Genomic DNA, 16531 nt, shown 5'->3' on the forward strand with positions numbered 1-16531 from the left:
CCCCTTAAAGCTAGTAAGTATGATCTGGAAATTTCTCAGTGAAAAGCAAGAACTACATATCTACTTAAGAAAACATTTAGAAATTTATTATTCTAATCCTTTAGTTGTTTTGCTCCCTTTCCAACATCTCTAAGTAAAATTTATTTTCTGAATATTCAAGTTTGACTGTTTCTTAAAATTAACACAGCAAAATGATCCCCAAAAATTAAATATAAAACTGCAGATTATCATTTATGCATGGGTAATAACTACTGAAAATCTCTTAGTTCCTGATGAATAGCCCATTTATCCAAAGATTATATGTATTTCAATGTTGTCATTCTATAAGAACAAGACATCAAAAAGAAAATAATAATTTAGTATTATTGAACTAGCTGCTCTGCCAAGAAAATATATGTGGTAAATAAAAATGTATAAGTTTATAGTTGAAACTCTATTCACAAAATACAATGGTCCTCTAATTGAAGCTTTTTAATTATATTCTAAACAAAATAATTAAAAATCAATTCCAATAACTTAGAATAAGTGCTTTATTTTTTTTAATTCCCACAAAAACTGAAACTACCATTTACATCAGTTGCAAGAGCAATAAAAATTAGAAATCAATTTGCTGTAACTCTCGAAAACATGAGCATAAAACAAAACTAAAAGAAACAAAAAGGAAAAACTAAGTACTTCTTTTAAATTGAAGATAATCTGACTGCCTGTGACATACTGACCTGTAGATGTACAAACAGCAGATCTTTTCAAAACAGGACAAGATTTAATTGATTTAGAACAATATTCCAAACAATCCCAACCAAGTTTTCAATTACTTGTTCTGGTTTATTATAGAGTCACAAAAAGTAAATCTCTTCTAATAGGTAACCAGCTGATGCCAGTTCAGAACACTCCACACCAGCACAGCAATAACTATGGAAATTATGAGTTATGACTACAGGAAAAAAAAAAAAAAAGGAAAACCCAGCACCCAAAATGCACATATTTTATACTTCAATTTAACTGCAATATAATTGTACTTTGGTTAAAAAAAAAAGTTTCCTTAAACTATATGTCAAAAAGAAAAGCAAATGTATCACTTTATATTCTTTTTTTGAATTCAAAAAATATATACGTAATCTTCCTTTGTTTTTGATAAGTTCAAATATGAATTGATAGCAGGGTAATTGGATTCTTTAGGAAAGCTCTATAGAAGAGATGAATACAACATACTGTATCTTCTTTAAGAAGTATGAGCTGAAACGTTAGGCATTCCTTGTATTTTTTTGTATATATTTAAGGAATGCTGTCCTTGTAAACAATTACTTTGAAAAAGAAATACTGAGACCAAAATACATTACTAGAGGATCTCTATAAAAGGTCACCAAAACTACCCTTGCTCATGACATCAGGGAAAATGTTTTTAGAATTTATCTTGTTAGAAAAAAAAAATGCTACCACTTTCTTCCTTTTTCTTTTTTGCGATTATCACAATTAAACATCAGAAGATTTTTTCCCAAATAAATGCTGATGCAAATGTCGATTTCAAGGGCAAACAACTTTCATAAGACTCTATTTCTCAGGCATTTCACCATCTGTTGAGACTGAGGCAGCACTGTTCTGGTGTGAATTGTCACTGGACTCCTGTGAAGTATTCCTTCTGGAACAGCTTATTGGGACCTGAAGCTGATTAACAGATGTAGGCTTAGCAGCACTTGGTGGCTTTGTAGAGGAATTAGATGGAAGTCTATGACGACTACTGTCCTCACCAGAAGTAGATGAATGTCTTTTTCTTCCAAATTCCTCACTAATAGGGGGCTGCAAATTATGAAAGATAGTTTAGTGAAAATTTTACTATTTTTCCTCCTTCCTGATCTAAGGTCAGACTTTTTCAACAAAAAAGGAAACTATGTTGGCATTTCAGTAGATTTTATTAGAATAACAAAAACTTTACAGCAATTTAAGGTATTCCATTTAAATTTCCTCCTTACATAACTCAGTCTACCAGTATTTGTTCATTCTTTCACTCAACATATATTTATTAAGACTCTCGTATGTTTTAGGACTTGAACTACATTGTAGGGCATACATATAAGGCTTGATTCCCTGCCTCCAAGAAAATGTTTCAAAGAGGCTGTTTTCCTTCTTTTTTCAACTTCTGTCAACTGCAAAGCATTTATAACTCTAGTCCCTTCCAACCCTAAACTCCTATGCTAGGCTTGTTTGAATGATAATGTTTAACAGATGAAAGAAAGCAGCAGGGGGAGAAAAGAGATACCAAATCAAATAATCTTCAGTGAGTCTGAAGGTTTATCCAGGATTTCTAGGATAAGGAAACTGGACAGCATTATTGATGGTACTAATTTTAAACATTTTCAAACATTAATATCCATTAAGCTCTCAAATTCCCTCAGACTGTAAGCGGGGGGCGGAGGGGTAGGCAATAAAAAGTTATTCTGCATTTTAAAAAGGTCAGCATTTAAGACCTTTCCAGTTACAAAGATTTAGGAGTCCAGAACTATACACCACCAGCCTAATATTTTCCTTTGGAGACAAGTTAAGACCATAACCTCCTTCTCCAATCCTCCATTATATTTAAAAGCAGAGGCCTGAATTCTTAGTTTCTGTTCAGATAGGGCAAAAGTCACTATCACAGAGCAAGGATGTCTTTGTGACAGAACTGGCTAGGCCACTCTAGATACACCTTAATTCCAGAGACAGGCACTTCTATTAATTCCGTCCGTGGGCCATGAAACCTATTTACACAAAATATAAAACAAACATATTACAATATAAGCAGAGATGGACCTAGCATGCCTTTCATCTCTCTCTCCTCTGTTCTTTTGATTCTTATTTCTTTTTCCTCCTTTTCCTTTATTTTATTTTCTTCTCATTTTTTTAATGCTTTCCTTTTCCTCTTGATATCAAATGTTTAAGGCTTTCTCTTCTGTCTTTATATATGTATGTAACATTCTTGTCTTAATTTTATTATGTGGGGAAACTTAAATCCATGTTATATCAGCATATATTACGAAAAGTATAGAATAAAATTATAAAGAAAGTGAAAAATTTCCAAACTGCTAGTGAGAAATTAGTAACATATCCATATAAAAGTTATTAAATCTATAAAATGTTTAATTACAGGGGCATATCAAAATTAAAGGGAACTGATAATTGTGCTGTGCTTACTTAAGATGTTACCTAAGATGTTAACATTTGGGAAATCTGGATAAACAGAGTATATGGGAGTTCTCTGTACTATCTTTACACCTGTTTTAAAGTTTGATTTCAAAACTAGAAAATTACCATTTCAAAATAAAAAGTTAAAAAAATAAAAATTGTAAAACCAAAGTTAAGAAGTCACTGATAGTTCAAAACATGAAGGTAATAAAAAGACTACAGAAGTAAGGACTTAAAACTTATGGGATGTCTGGGCAGCTCAGTGGGTTAAGCCTCTGACTTTGGCTCAGGTCATGATCTCCGGGTCCTAGGATGGAGCCCCCGCATCAGGCTCTCTGCTGAGTGAGGAGTCTGCTTCCCCCCTCTCTCTGCCTGCCTATCTGCCTACTTGTGATCTCGCTGTCAAATAAATAAATAAAAATCTTAAAAAAAAAAAAAAAAAAAACTTACATCAATGCGGAAGTCTTCTAACCTCTTAAAGCTACAGAGGTATTCCTGAAGTTTTGGGTCAATAGACTGTGTCTTAGATTGAGAATATTTTAGATAAGCCCAAAACTTTTCCAATCCATATAGCTGACCTAATAACAAAAAAATATATACACAATTAATTATGTAGAATTTAAAAAATGATTCATATTAAACATGACCCCATCAGCAACTAACCATTTATCTTCCAGCATATACTTTATCTAGATCTTGAGAATAAGACATTGTAATAATAATGGCAGCTAACATTTAGTAAGCATTTGTTATACAATAGGTGTTATTTAAGTGGCTTTTATGTATTAAACTATTTTGAACCATATAAAAACCTGTAATATAGGTGCTCTTATGTATATTACTGATGAGTAAACTAAGGCTAACAAAGTTAAGTAACTTAACCAAAGTCACACAAATATCAGGTGTTGAAAATGGGATTCAGATCTACTTATGAATCTAGCCCAAAACTTGCACTGTTACCCACCGTGCTAGTCCATCTTTCCAAGTATATGTGCTCATATTACAAAGAATTTTCATGTAATGGAACATCAGTGAGTATTATCTTCATGTTTTTCAAGGGAAAAATGGTAAAATACTACTCCATAAAGGAAACACTTGGGCGTAGTTATTTTCCAACACCTCATAGGAATGACCTTCTTATTATACTGTACCCCATAACCTTCATCAAGAACCGTAATAGTGGCCTGAAGGTCTTAAATGTCCTACTCTGAAGAAAATAGTTCTGAACTCCTTCCCTTTTTCTTGACTCAGGTTTACAATTTGCAAATAAAATAAGATTATTGCAGTTTTTTGTTTTGTTGTTTTACCAGATTCGTAGTCTTTTTTGGTTTCTTCTTGGAAATCCTTAAAAATTTCTTGTCTGAATTTTTTTTCCAGTCCATAACTATAAAACCTGAACAGACACTCTAATCCATACCTGTGGAAAGGAAATAAAAGGTTTATAATAAAAATTTTGCCATGACAATGTAAACATCTATGAGATAGAAGCAAACATGACAAAAATTGCCCAAGCAAAAAAATAAAGGCTTAAAGTTGTATAATTTTTAGTATGCAGTTTTTTTAGCTGAAGTGGTTATTTAGTAATCCATATATGGTTTTGGTATTTTTGTATACTCAGCCATAGCACCTCATGGACATATAATGGGAAACTGCAGAATGAGGCAGCCCCTGGACAACTATGGTATGGCTTTGGACAGACAGAGGATCTCTCCTTGGTATTTCTGGAGACATGGTCAAAAGATTTAGTGACATTGGGAATGCTTTAGATTTTTTCCAAACCAAGGTTATAATGCATGGTGTTAAATCCTTCTGAACATAATCTTTACTAAAGAGAGAGAAATAAGACTTATACTCTTGTGCCCTAGACCTTATGTTAATTGATCCATTCAACTATAAGTGACAAAGATAATTAAATGGCTCCTAACAGATCTTCCCTGCTTTAGTTATAAAGTACATTTCATAAAAGATATTTTGCTAAAATAATTGTAATCACTACAAAAATCAGAAAACAAATTTCCTTGTATTCTTCTATAACTACCTAGAGAACACAAGACAAATTTTGGACTGTGTTAAGCAAACTACATGGGCTCAACCTTTAATTAATGGTGATGAGTAGAACCCATAAGAATGAACAAAGTCAGCAAGATAACAGTAAAAGGACCAAGTCTAGCTTATTCCACTAAAACATGTCACAATTAAAAGATCCCTCAGTTAGGATCCTTAAGTTGTTCTAAGTACCTTAGTGGAATAAAGACTACAATTTCTTCATTACTAGTAACATAATTTTGCCTAGCTTTTATTCCCAATAAGGGGTGTGTGTGTGTGTGTGTGTGTGTGTGTGTGTGTGTGTCTTTTTTAACTACTAGCTTATTTTCAAGATGGAAAGTGATAGTCTGTCCAGAATAAATAAGTTTCTTGGCAAGCCACCAAGAGAAATGTAGGACTACCAACTGCACACCCATCCACTGACCTGAGCTCTTTGCTTTGATATCCTTAAGTGATGCTCTTCTTTGAGCTTGTATGACTGAAGGCTAAGGACTAAGGACTAAAGAACCACCATCTCAGAAATGACAAATCTTCCTTGATACCTCTTTTATGGGAAATTATATTGATATTTGTTATACATTAGTTTATCTTGGTAAAGGCCAATAGACTACTACAATATTTGGATTTTGAGTTTTATTTTTTATTTTTTATCTTTATTAATCTTTATTATTTATTTTTATTAATCTTATTTTTTGGTAAACCAATTCCAAAGACCAAAACTATGACATTAATAACAGCCCAACTATGCAGCTTAACTGCTGGAGTGAAGAGCAGGGGCAAATGGCCAGCCTCTTGGTTGTTATTTATTCATTTACTCATCCTTATGAGACAGCTTAGATGGAAAACATAAAGGCTGAGAAGCAGAAAGAGCTACATTTGAATTCTAGGCCTGTAATTATATCCCTAAAAATGGAGATAACAATATCCTACTTTTTAAGAATAGATGACATAGGGGCGCCTGGGTGGCTCAGTGGGTTAAGCTGCTGCTTTCGGCTCAGGTCATGATCTCAGGGTCCTGGGATCGAGCCCCGCATCGGGCTCTCTGCTCAGCAGGGAGCCTGCTTCCCTCTCTCTCTCTCTCTCTCTCTCTCTCTGCCTGCCTGTCCGTCTACTTGTGATCGCTCTCTGTCAAATAAATAAATAAATAAATAAATAAATAAATAAATCAAATCTTAAAAAAAAAAAAAAGAATAGATGACATAATATTTGTAAAGCACTTAGACCAGAGCTGGCACCTTCCTTATTGAAATCATCTTACTGCTAAATTTAGTCAATGGATAGATTAAGTATTGATCTTTCTAATAACAGTAACAATTTATTAAGCCCCTACTGTGTATCCTATGTTAAGACCTTTACATGTTCTGTTTTGCTTAATCTTCACAATAACCCTCTGAGTGTATCTACCATAATTTCCCCTACTTTATACATAAAGAACCTAAATCTCACTGGGAATAATAACTTGTCAAGCTCACAGTAATTAATAGGCTGGGATTCAAATTTAGGTCTGATTTCAAAGCCTTCAGACACTTAACCACTATATTATACTTCCTACAGAAGAACTAATCCAGGCTAGTCATGAACGTTGCAGAAACAGACCCAAAATGATGTGTTAAAAAGCTACTAGAAAAATACATGGACAACTATAGGAACACAGAAGAACTCCCAACCTAGCCTTGGATGCTCACAGGCATATCAGAAAAGTTATTAGAAAGTCCTGAAGACCAAACAAAGTGTTTGAAAAAAAGAGCAAAATATCCTGAGATTAATTATAACAGTGAACGGGGTGCCTGGGTGACTCAGTCAGTTAAGCAACTGCTTTGGCTCAGGTCATGATCTCAGGGTCCTGGGATCAGTCCCAAATCAGGCTCCTTGCTCAGCGGGGAGCCTGCTTCTCCCTCTGCCTGCTCTGCCTGCTGTCCTCCCTGCTTGTGCTCTCTCTCTCTCTCTCTGATAAATAAATAAATAAAATCTTTTATTTTATAAAAAAATATAAATATTTTATATTTAAAATTTAAATAAAAATTATGTTATAATTATAACAATGACTTTCAAACTTTCTTATATCCAATATTAAGAAAAATATTTTATCTGGTGACCAAGTTAACACAACACTCACACATATAATGTGTGCACTTAAAAACATAGATAAGTTTTGCAATAATTCTTAAATTTGCATGTATGTATAAATTGTGAAAAAATTTAGCCTTACTATGTTCAGTGCAATCTGATATTTTTCAAACCAGTAAATTGACTTTGCAACCCATTAACAGGTAGCACATCACTGTTTCAATGAGAACATCAAAATCAGAAATAGCAAATTTTGCCCTTTTGCCAATTCAGGTAAACTGGCAGTAGCTATCAAAAGTTTGATAAGACTGTAATCTGAATTCAAGAATAACATTAAACAGTGCTGGGTTTGAATAGAGATGTCAGTAATAACAGAAGAGAGAAACAGAGGTAAACATACTATGTATCTGTCATTCCTGATCAAGATAAAGATTCTGGGAGAGGGGTGCCTGGGTGGCTCAGTGGGTTAAAGATTCTGGGAGAAAATTAAATAGTCTTTATTTTTATATATGTCAGGGCAAATGTAATTTATTCCAGAAAAATTTATTTGCAGCATCTTGTATTCCTCTGAAAGATTACAATAACTGATTAACAATATATTCTTATTTAAGACTTATAAGTAGAACGTGAAGAATGCTAAATTTGAGTAAACAGTGAGTGTAAAATCCTTTTTTCCTCTTTCCATCTCTTCTTCCTCCTACCATTTTCCAGGAATAGTGTACAAGAGCCTACTTCATGTTTCTTTTCACCCTTTTAGTCTGGTATAAACACTCTCAAAACTTATTCTGAACATTTCTCAAAGAAACAAGGTCTAACCTGGATGAAAAGAATGAGATAGCAAAGCAGAGGGAGGAAGAACAGAATATATATAGACATCTAGAGACTATAGTTTGGGTCATTCAGAGAACACATTCTGTACCACTGTTGCCTAGAGAACTAGAGCACTAGCAGGAAAAAGTGAGATTTGATAGATGAGTCTAGACATATCTTAAGAGGCCTTATTTTTTCTTGGCTCAAGTCATCTTCACAACTAGTTTGGCTCTAAGTATTTATCAATTTGGGGTGTATATGCATATGCAAGGGAAGTCTCTAGTGGCTCTTTCAAATTTCATTTGGCCTTTGTGCCATCCTCTAAGATGGCTCCAAATGATCCTACCTCCAGATATTCACAACCTTGGGTAGTCTCCTCCTACTAGATATGGTACCAGTGTTGGTCTGTGTGAACAATATAACATGGCAGAAGTGATGGTATGTCACTTTCAAGCATAGGTTATACAAGACACCAAGGCTTCCATCTTGGAAGTTCTCCATCTTTCTTAGACTATTTGCTCTGGATGAAGTCATGTTGTTAAATGCCCACTGAGAGAGAGGCCTATGTGGTGAAGAACTAAAACTTCCTGCCAACAGCCATGTGAATAAGCTTGACTCCTCCAGCCTGAGTCAAGTCTTCAGAGACGGCATCCTGGTCTAACACCTTAACTGCAAATGAGACATCTAAGTCAGAACCACCCAGCTAAGCTATTCTTAAGGCCTTGACCCTTAGGAACTGTAAACTAATAAAAACTTGTTGTTTAATCCTCTGAGTTTTGGGATAATCTGCAATGCAGCAATAGGAAACTAATATTGCCCTCTCTCTAGTTATGTTGTGCTACTTTCATAGTTCAAACAAGGCTACTTCAGTACTAGCTTTTGTGTTCTTTTTTTGAAAACTCCCTTTAACTGTAAAAATGTGAGAAAATATTTGACCTGTAATTTTCTTTTGCATCTTCCCAAGCAAGTTGTCTAAATTCCTCATACATTTTTTTATTGAAGTGATCTCTGAGGAAAAAGGACCAGAAACGAAAGAGGGTATTCATTTCTTGGGACTGGCCAATTCCCAAGCGTTTTCTCTCTGGAAAAAGTTAAAATAATAAAACATTTTTTTGTTAAAGAAACTTATTAAAGTCAAAACAGCAGACATTTTACATAACCTAAAACAAGGAACGTTAAAACACATTAATCTCCAAAATGTATTTGGGTTTCTTCTAAATAAGGGACAGATATTAATCCATTTCCTGACTCATTGCTCAAATCTAAGCATTCGTCAGTACTAATAAGAATATGCTAAACTTTATTTCTTAATGAGTTAAGCTACAAAACACATGAATACTTACCTAAGGTAATTAAAACAAAATAAAAGAATATCTTAACCTGATATTAAATGTCACATTTATAAACATATTTTAGTTTTAAACATAGCTACATAAAGGACAAGCATCTTACCACTTAGACATCTTCGACGATACTTGTGGTACACTTGTTGGGTAAAGCCATTTTCCTTCAAAAGTTCATGAGAAGGGTGCTGGAACTTTGGGAATGATTGAGGAGTACATCCATAACTTCCTACTAGTGGTGCACCTTCTGAAGGTGAAGCATTTGAACTGCTGTTTGAGGAGGGGGGGAAAAAAGCCTTCAAACTGAAATATCAAGAACCAAGTGTTTAAACCAAGTATTTAAACAATTTGTGCTATTTGTTCGTTATTGCATCTGAACATTAGTCCCTAACACTAAACTAATGACATAAAAATCTAATTGCTATTTATGTTTAAATAGCATATTTAACAGGTATATTCAGAAGATGATAAAAAACATGGTTATAAATTCTCAAATTAAAGCAGTAAGTAGAAGCAGATACCTGAATAGCTAGCTTATTCCTCTTCCAGATCTATTACTAGTTTAATTTCTTATGTAGGGGAGAAATTTTCAATTTTCATGAATAATTAAGTAAATGAAGTAAGTTGGATAAATGGAAATGAGAAATAATATCTGGCACAAAGATAACAATTTCATGAGTCCAGAGACATACTTGCAATTCTGTACATCAATTTCATTTCTGAAATATCTCTGGAATTGGTCTTTTCCTTTTTGTCTGCATTCTGTTATTCAAATTCAGGCTTCCTTCCTCTTTCACTCAAACTAACTGGTCTCCTAATTTTTCCAATCTCCCTCCTCTATCCTACCACCAAAGTGATCTTCCTGTGTTTTGTTTTTTGTTTTTGCTTCAAAGTGATCTTCCTAAAACTGTGATCTAAATCAGTGGTTTTCAATGTGTTGTCTGTGGATCCTTGGAGGGGTTCCCAGGAACTCTTCAGAAAGTTTGTAACACAAGACCATTTTTCATAATAACACTAAGGTATTATTTGCCCTTTTCATTGTGTTCACATTTGTACTGAATAGTTACTAAAGCAATGGTGTAGAAAACCACTGATGAAAATTGAGGCAGTGGCACAAACTTTACATACTAGTGATTGTATTATTCACTGATGCCAGTTTCAACTTAAGATTCCTTGATGGAGCAAAAAAAATTAACTATGTGAAATCTCAAGCCTTGAGTACCTGTCTTACTGCATGTGACAAAATGGAACAAAAACTTTAGTTTTATAGACAGTTCTGGAAATGCTTCACAACAATGTGAAGATACTTAACATTCCTGATCTGTACACTTAAAAATTATTAAAATGGTAAATTTTTATGTAGTTTTAAATCACAATTAGAAAAAAATGGGAGGCGCCTAGGTGGCTAATTGGTTAAGTGTCCCAACTCCTGGTTTCAGCTTGAGTTATAGCCTCGGGGTCCTGGGATCGAGCCCCAAGTCAGGCTCTATTCTCAGCTCAGAGTCTGTTTGTCCCTCTCCCTCGGCTCTCCCCCATCCCCCACCACTGTCCACTCTCTAAAAAAGAAATAAAATCTTTTTTTTTTAAAGGGATGAAAGCATAAAGCACTTTTGTAGCATTATCAAAGTATAATGGCTATTTTAATGGATTGAATGTGCCTTGAATTCCTAGCTCCTAATATGAAGGTATTAGGAGGTAATTAAGTCATGAGGGTAGCGTTCTCATGAGTGGAGTACGTGCCCTTATAAAAAGAAACACAAGATAGCTTGCTTCTTTTCTTTCTGCTACTTGCCATGTAAGGATACAAGAAGATAGCCATCTGCAAAGCAGGCCCTCACCAATACCAGATCTGTTGGCACCTTCATCCTAAAACTGTGAGAAATAAACTTAAGCTACCCAGTCCATGCCATATGTGTTAGAGCAGCTCAAACTGAGACAGTTGTCTTAAGTCAAAGCACTTGTGTGATAAAGTTGTGAGCTGACCTAATTGATTTTTTCATGGAACACCATTTCTAACTAGAAAACAAACAAATTATGGTTATTCAGACTTCATTTTGTGTCAGATATTTCCTTGAAAGTGAAAAAAATGAATCTATAATGTCATGGAAAACTGAGCTTTAATGCAAATGTTCGAATTTTTGAAACCTTGTATTTGTCACCAGGAGCCTGATAATTTCCACTAATATTTAGACTTTCCTAATGAAATCAGTGGTGATTTTTTTTTTTAGGAGTTTGTATATGCATGTGTGCGTGTATGGTAAAATATACACAACATTTAATTTTAATCATTCTTAAACATGCTTACTATTCATCAGCATTAAATATTCTCAATGTTATATAACCACCACCACTCTCTAGCTAACAACTCTAACAAAAACTCTATTAAACAAAATTAGCCCTTCTTCATCCCTTCAACTCCCAATATCTTCTATTTTACTTTCTCTCTTTTAATTTGATTATTCAGCATACCTCACATACAAGTGAGAAGATACTCTACTCACCCTTTGAGTCTGACTTATTTCATTAAGCATGTTTTCAAGGTCTATCTATGTTGTTGCAATAAGTTAAACTTTCCTTCTTTTATATGGTTGAATAATATTCCATTATATGTATATACCACATTATGTTTATGCAGTAATCTGTTAAAGGACATGTGTTGTTTACATCTTTTGGCTGTTATGAATAATACTTGTATAAACATGGACTTAAAAATGTTTGTTCAACTCCCTGTTTTCAATTCTTTTGGATATAACCCTCAGGAGAGCAATAGCTGGAACATATGGTAATTGTATGTTTTAACCTTTTGAAAAAATGACGAACTGTTTTGCAGTGGCTGTGGCAGTTAATATCTTCGCAAACAATGTTCAAGAGTTCCAATTTCTCCACATCTTCACAAACACTTATTTTCAGGTATAAACATATGTATTTATTTAAGTATGCCCATGGGGCCTAAACTCATGACCCTGAGGATCAAGACCTGAGCTGAAATCAAGAGTTGGGTGCTTAACCAACCAAGCCTCCCAAATGCCCCATCTTTTCAGCATTTTAAAAATTTATAGATTAGCTATATATATTAGATAGCTTAGGCTGCCATAACAAGATACCACAGGCTGGACTGCTTAAACAACAGAACTTTATGGTCTCACAATTCTGGGGGTCAGAAGTCTATTAGAAGGTGGAAGAGGGGCAGTAAAATATCCTCTAGACTGAAAAGGTACTTTGAGACCAAAATACAAACCAAGCAACTCCAACTGTTTAGCTTTTTATTTAGGGAAACTTACTGACAGGAGGATCGGGTGGACAGATGATCTTAGCACTAAGCAGCTATTTTCCACAAAGTCTAGAACTTAATCTATAGAAATTATAGAGCAGGGGCATCATTGTGGGGAGGCTGAAGGGCAGTCATCTAAAGTAGCACTATCTGTGTGCCAGAGGGATCTCTACTATTCATCTGAAGTGGCACAATCTGTAGACCTTCCCTCATTCCAGCTAGAGCACACATTAACCTCCAACAGGCCTGGAACATGTGGCCCTGTGGAAGGTCACTGTGCAGACAAGAACAAGATCAAAAGCAAAAGATGGAATCACTATTGTCAGCATTCCTACAAAGTCCAACATTAAAGGGGCAGCAGCATTGGTTTCTGGTGAGGCTTCCCTTCCTCGCTTACAGACAGCCACTTTCTCTATGTGTCTTCACATGGCTTTTCCTCTGTGTATATATAGAAAGAGATCTCTCGTGTTTCTTCCTCTTCTTACAAAGACACAAGTCCTATTAAATTAGGGGCCACTTTTATGACTTCATTTAACTTTACCTTTAATGGGTCTCCCTGTACTATCTCCAAGTATAATCACACTGGGGGTTAAGACTTCAACATTTTAAGGAGAAACCATAATACCATGCTAGTAGGTATGAGGAGGTATCTCACTGTGGTTTTTTATTTGCATTTCTCTAATGACTAATGATATTGAGCATCTTATCATGGGCTTATTGGCTACTTGTATATCTTCTTTGAAGAAATGTCTATTGAAATCCTTTGCCTATTTTTGAATTAGGTTTTTGAAGTACATTATATATTCTAAATATTAATCCCTTAACAGATACTTGATTTGCAAACTTGATTTTCTCCTATTGAATAGGTTGTCTTTTGACTCTGATACATAAAAGTTCTTAATTATAGAGGTGCCTGGGTGGCTCAGTGGGTTAAGCCTCTGCCTTCAGCTCAGGTCATGATCTCAGGGTCCTGGGATCAAGCCCCACTTCGGTCTCTCTGCTCAGTGGGAGCCTGCTTCTCCCTCTCTCTGCCTGCCTCTCTGCCTATTTGTGATCTCTGTCTGTCAAATGAATAAATAAAATCTTTTTTAAAAATTTCTTAATTATAATGAAGTATAATTTATTTTTTTTCTTTTGTTACCTGTGCTTTTGGTGTCATAGAAGAAACCAATGTCAAATCTAGAGTGATGAAGATTTTCCCTTATGCTTTCTTCTAACAATTTTATAGCTTTAACTCTTAAGTTTAGGTCTTTGATCAATTTTGAGTTAATTTTTTTATACAGGTATAAGGTCTGGATCCATGCTTATCCATCCTTTTCCATGTTGGATATTCAATTTTCCCAGTAGCATTTGTTGACAAGATGGGCTTTTTCTTTACTGGACAGTTCTAGCACCCATTTTGAAAATAAACTGACCAGATATATGAGGGTTTATTTCTAGGCTCTCTATTCTATATTTTTTTAATTTTTAATTTTCTTCTTTTTTGTTTACAATTTCTTTTTTTAAAGATTTTGTTTATTTATTTGATGGGGGGGGTGGGGGAGAGAAAGCAAGCACAAGCAGGGGGAGCGACAGGTACAGGGAGAAGCAGGTTTCCCACTGAGCAAGGAGCCTAATGTGGGGCTCAATCCCAGGACCCTGCAATCACGACCTGAGCTGAAGGCAGTCACTAAACTGACTGAGCCACCCTGGTGCTTTAGTTTAATACTGTAGCTTTGTAGTAGTCAGGAAGTGTTAGTCCTCCAATTTTATTCTTCCTCTCTAAGACTGTTTTGGCTTCTCAGGACTCCTTGCAGTTTCCTATGAATTTGAGAATAAGGTTTTCCATTTCTGTGAAAATCATTGTCAGACACACAGAACAATGGAAGAGAATAGAAAACCCAGAAATGAATCTTTTTTTATGGTCAACTAATCTTTGACAAAGCAAGAAAGAACATCCAATGTAAAAAATGTAAATGTAAAAATGTAATGTAAATGTAATGTAAATGTAAAAAATGTAATGTAAAAAAAACAGTCTCTTAAACAAATGGTGGTGGGAAAACTGGACAGCGACATGTAAAAGAACAGAACTGGACAACTTTCTTATACCATACACAAAAATAAATTCAAAATGAATGAGAGACCCAAATATAAGACAGGAAACCATCAAAATCCTAGAGGAGAACACAGGCAGTAACCTCTCTGACATCGGCCATAGCAACTTCTTACTGGACAGGTCTTCAGAGGCAAGGGAAACAAAAGCAAAAATGAACTACTGGGACTTCATCAAGATAACAGACTTCTGCACAGTGAAGGAAACAATCATCAAAATTAAAAGACAACCTTTGGAGTCGGAGAAGATATTTGCAAATGACATATCAGATAATGGGTTAGTATCTAAAATCTATAAAGTACTTATTGAATTCAACACCAAAAACAAATAATCCAGTTAACAAATAGGCAGAAAACATAGGCATTTTTCCAAAGAAAACATCCAGATGGCTAACAGACATCACCAGCAAAATACAAATCAAAATGAGATAACATCTCACACCTATCAGAAAGGCTAAAATAATAACATAGGAAACAACAGGTGTTGGTGAAGATGTGGAGAAAAGGGAAACTCTCTTACACTGTTGGTGGGAATGCAAATTGGTATAGCCACTCTGGAAAACAGTATGGAGGTTTCTCAAAAAGTTATAATACAGAACTGCCCTCTGACCCAGCAATTGCACTACTAGGAATTTACCCAAAGGATACAAAAATACTGATTCAAAGGGGCACATGTGTCCCAATGTTCATAGAAGCATTATCAATAATAGCAAAATTATGGAAAAAGCCCAAATGTCCATTGACTGATGGATAAAGAATGTATGGTGTGTATGTATGTATGTGCATATACATCTATATGTATATACATATATATATATATATATGCAATGGAATATTACTCAACTATAAAAAAGAATGAAATCTTGCCATTTGCAACAACATGGATGAAGATAGAGAGTATTATGCTAAGCAAAATAAGTCAGTCACAGAAATAAGTCAGACTTCATTCAGGTGTAGAATTTAAGAAACAAATCAGATGAACACAGGGGGATATTAAAAAAAAAAGAGAGGCAAATCATAAAACAGACTTTTAACTATAGAAGACAAATTGAGGATTACTGGAAGGGAGGCTGTTGGAAGGATGGGTTAAATGGGTGACAGTTATTAAGGAAGCCTCTTGTGATGAGCACTAGGTGTTATATGTGAGTGATGAATCATCAAATCCTGCCCATGAAAGTAAAATTACACTTTGTGATAGCTAACTAGAATTTAAATAAAAATTTGGAAGGAAAAAAAAAAAGGAAAAGGCTGTTGGAATTCTGATAAGGATTTTGTTGAATCTATAGATCACTTCAGATAGCACTGATATCTTAACAATGTTGAGTCTTCCTATCCATGAATATGAAATGTCTCTCCATTTATTTAGGCCTGCTGTAATTTTTTCAGCAATGTTCTGTAGTTTTCAGCATACAAAACTTTCACCTCTTTGGTTAGATTTTTTTTCCCCTAAGTATCTAATTCTTTTAGGTGCTAATGTAAATAGAATTGCTTTCTTAATTTCCTTTTCAAATTGCTCAAACGCTGGCATATAGAAACACAACTGATTTGTGTTTTGTACCCTACAACTTTGCCAAATTTGTTTGTTAGTTTTAGTATCTTTCTCATTAATCCTCTGAGATTTTCTATATATGGAATCACACTACCTGTGACTAGAGATAGTCTTACCCCTTCCTTTTTTTTTTTGCTTAGTTTTTTTTTGTTTGTTTGTTTTTTAATTCATTTGAGAGAGAGAGCATGCACAAGC

The 16531-nt window shown here is 34.6% G+C and overlaps 1 protein-coding gene across 8 annotated transcripts in view; it reads right to left on the reverse strand.

Moving 5' to 3' along the window:
- Window positions 1-512: 512 nt before the first annotated feature.
- Window positions 513-16531, reverse strand: part of LARP1B (La ribonucleoprotein 1B) — a 136363-nt gene continuing 120344 nt past the window's right edge. For 5 of the 8 annotated variants that reach the window (XM_059168861.1, XM_059168863.1, XM_059168860.1 and 2 more), the window contains exons 15-19: window positions 9535-9728; window positions 9019-9163; window positions 4467-4576; window positions 3610-3737; window positions 513-1797 (exon numbers count right to left, since the gene is read on the reverse strand). In XM_059168861.1, the coding sequence (XP_059024844.1) occupies window positions 1552-1797; window positions 3610-3737; window positions 4467-4576; window positions 9019-9163; window positions 9535-9728 (823 nt within the window). In that variant the 3' untranslated portion in view covers window positions 513-1551. Of the gene's footprint in view, window positions 1798-3609; window positions 3738-4466; window positions 4577-9018; window positions 9164-9534; window positions 9729-16531 lie in introns of those variants that run through there. The other 3 variants (XM_059168858.1, XM_059168859.1, XR_009352154.1) reach the window with 2 other exon arrangements.

The sequence above is a fragment of the Mustela lutreola genome, chromosome 1 (genome assembly GCF_030435805.1).
Source record: "Mustela lutreola isolate mMusLut2 chromosome 1, mMusLut2.pri, whole genome shotgun sequence".
NCBI lineage: Eukaryota > Metazoa > Chordata > Mammalia > Carnivora > Mustelidae > Mustela > Mustela lutreola.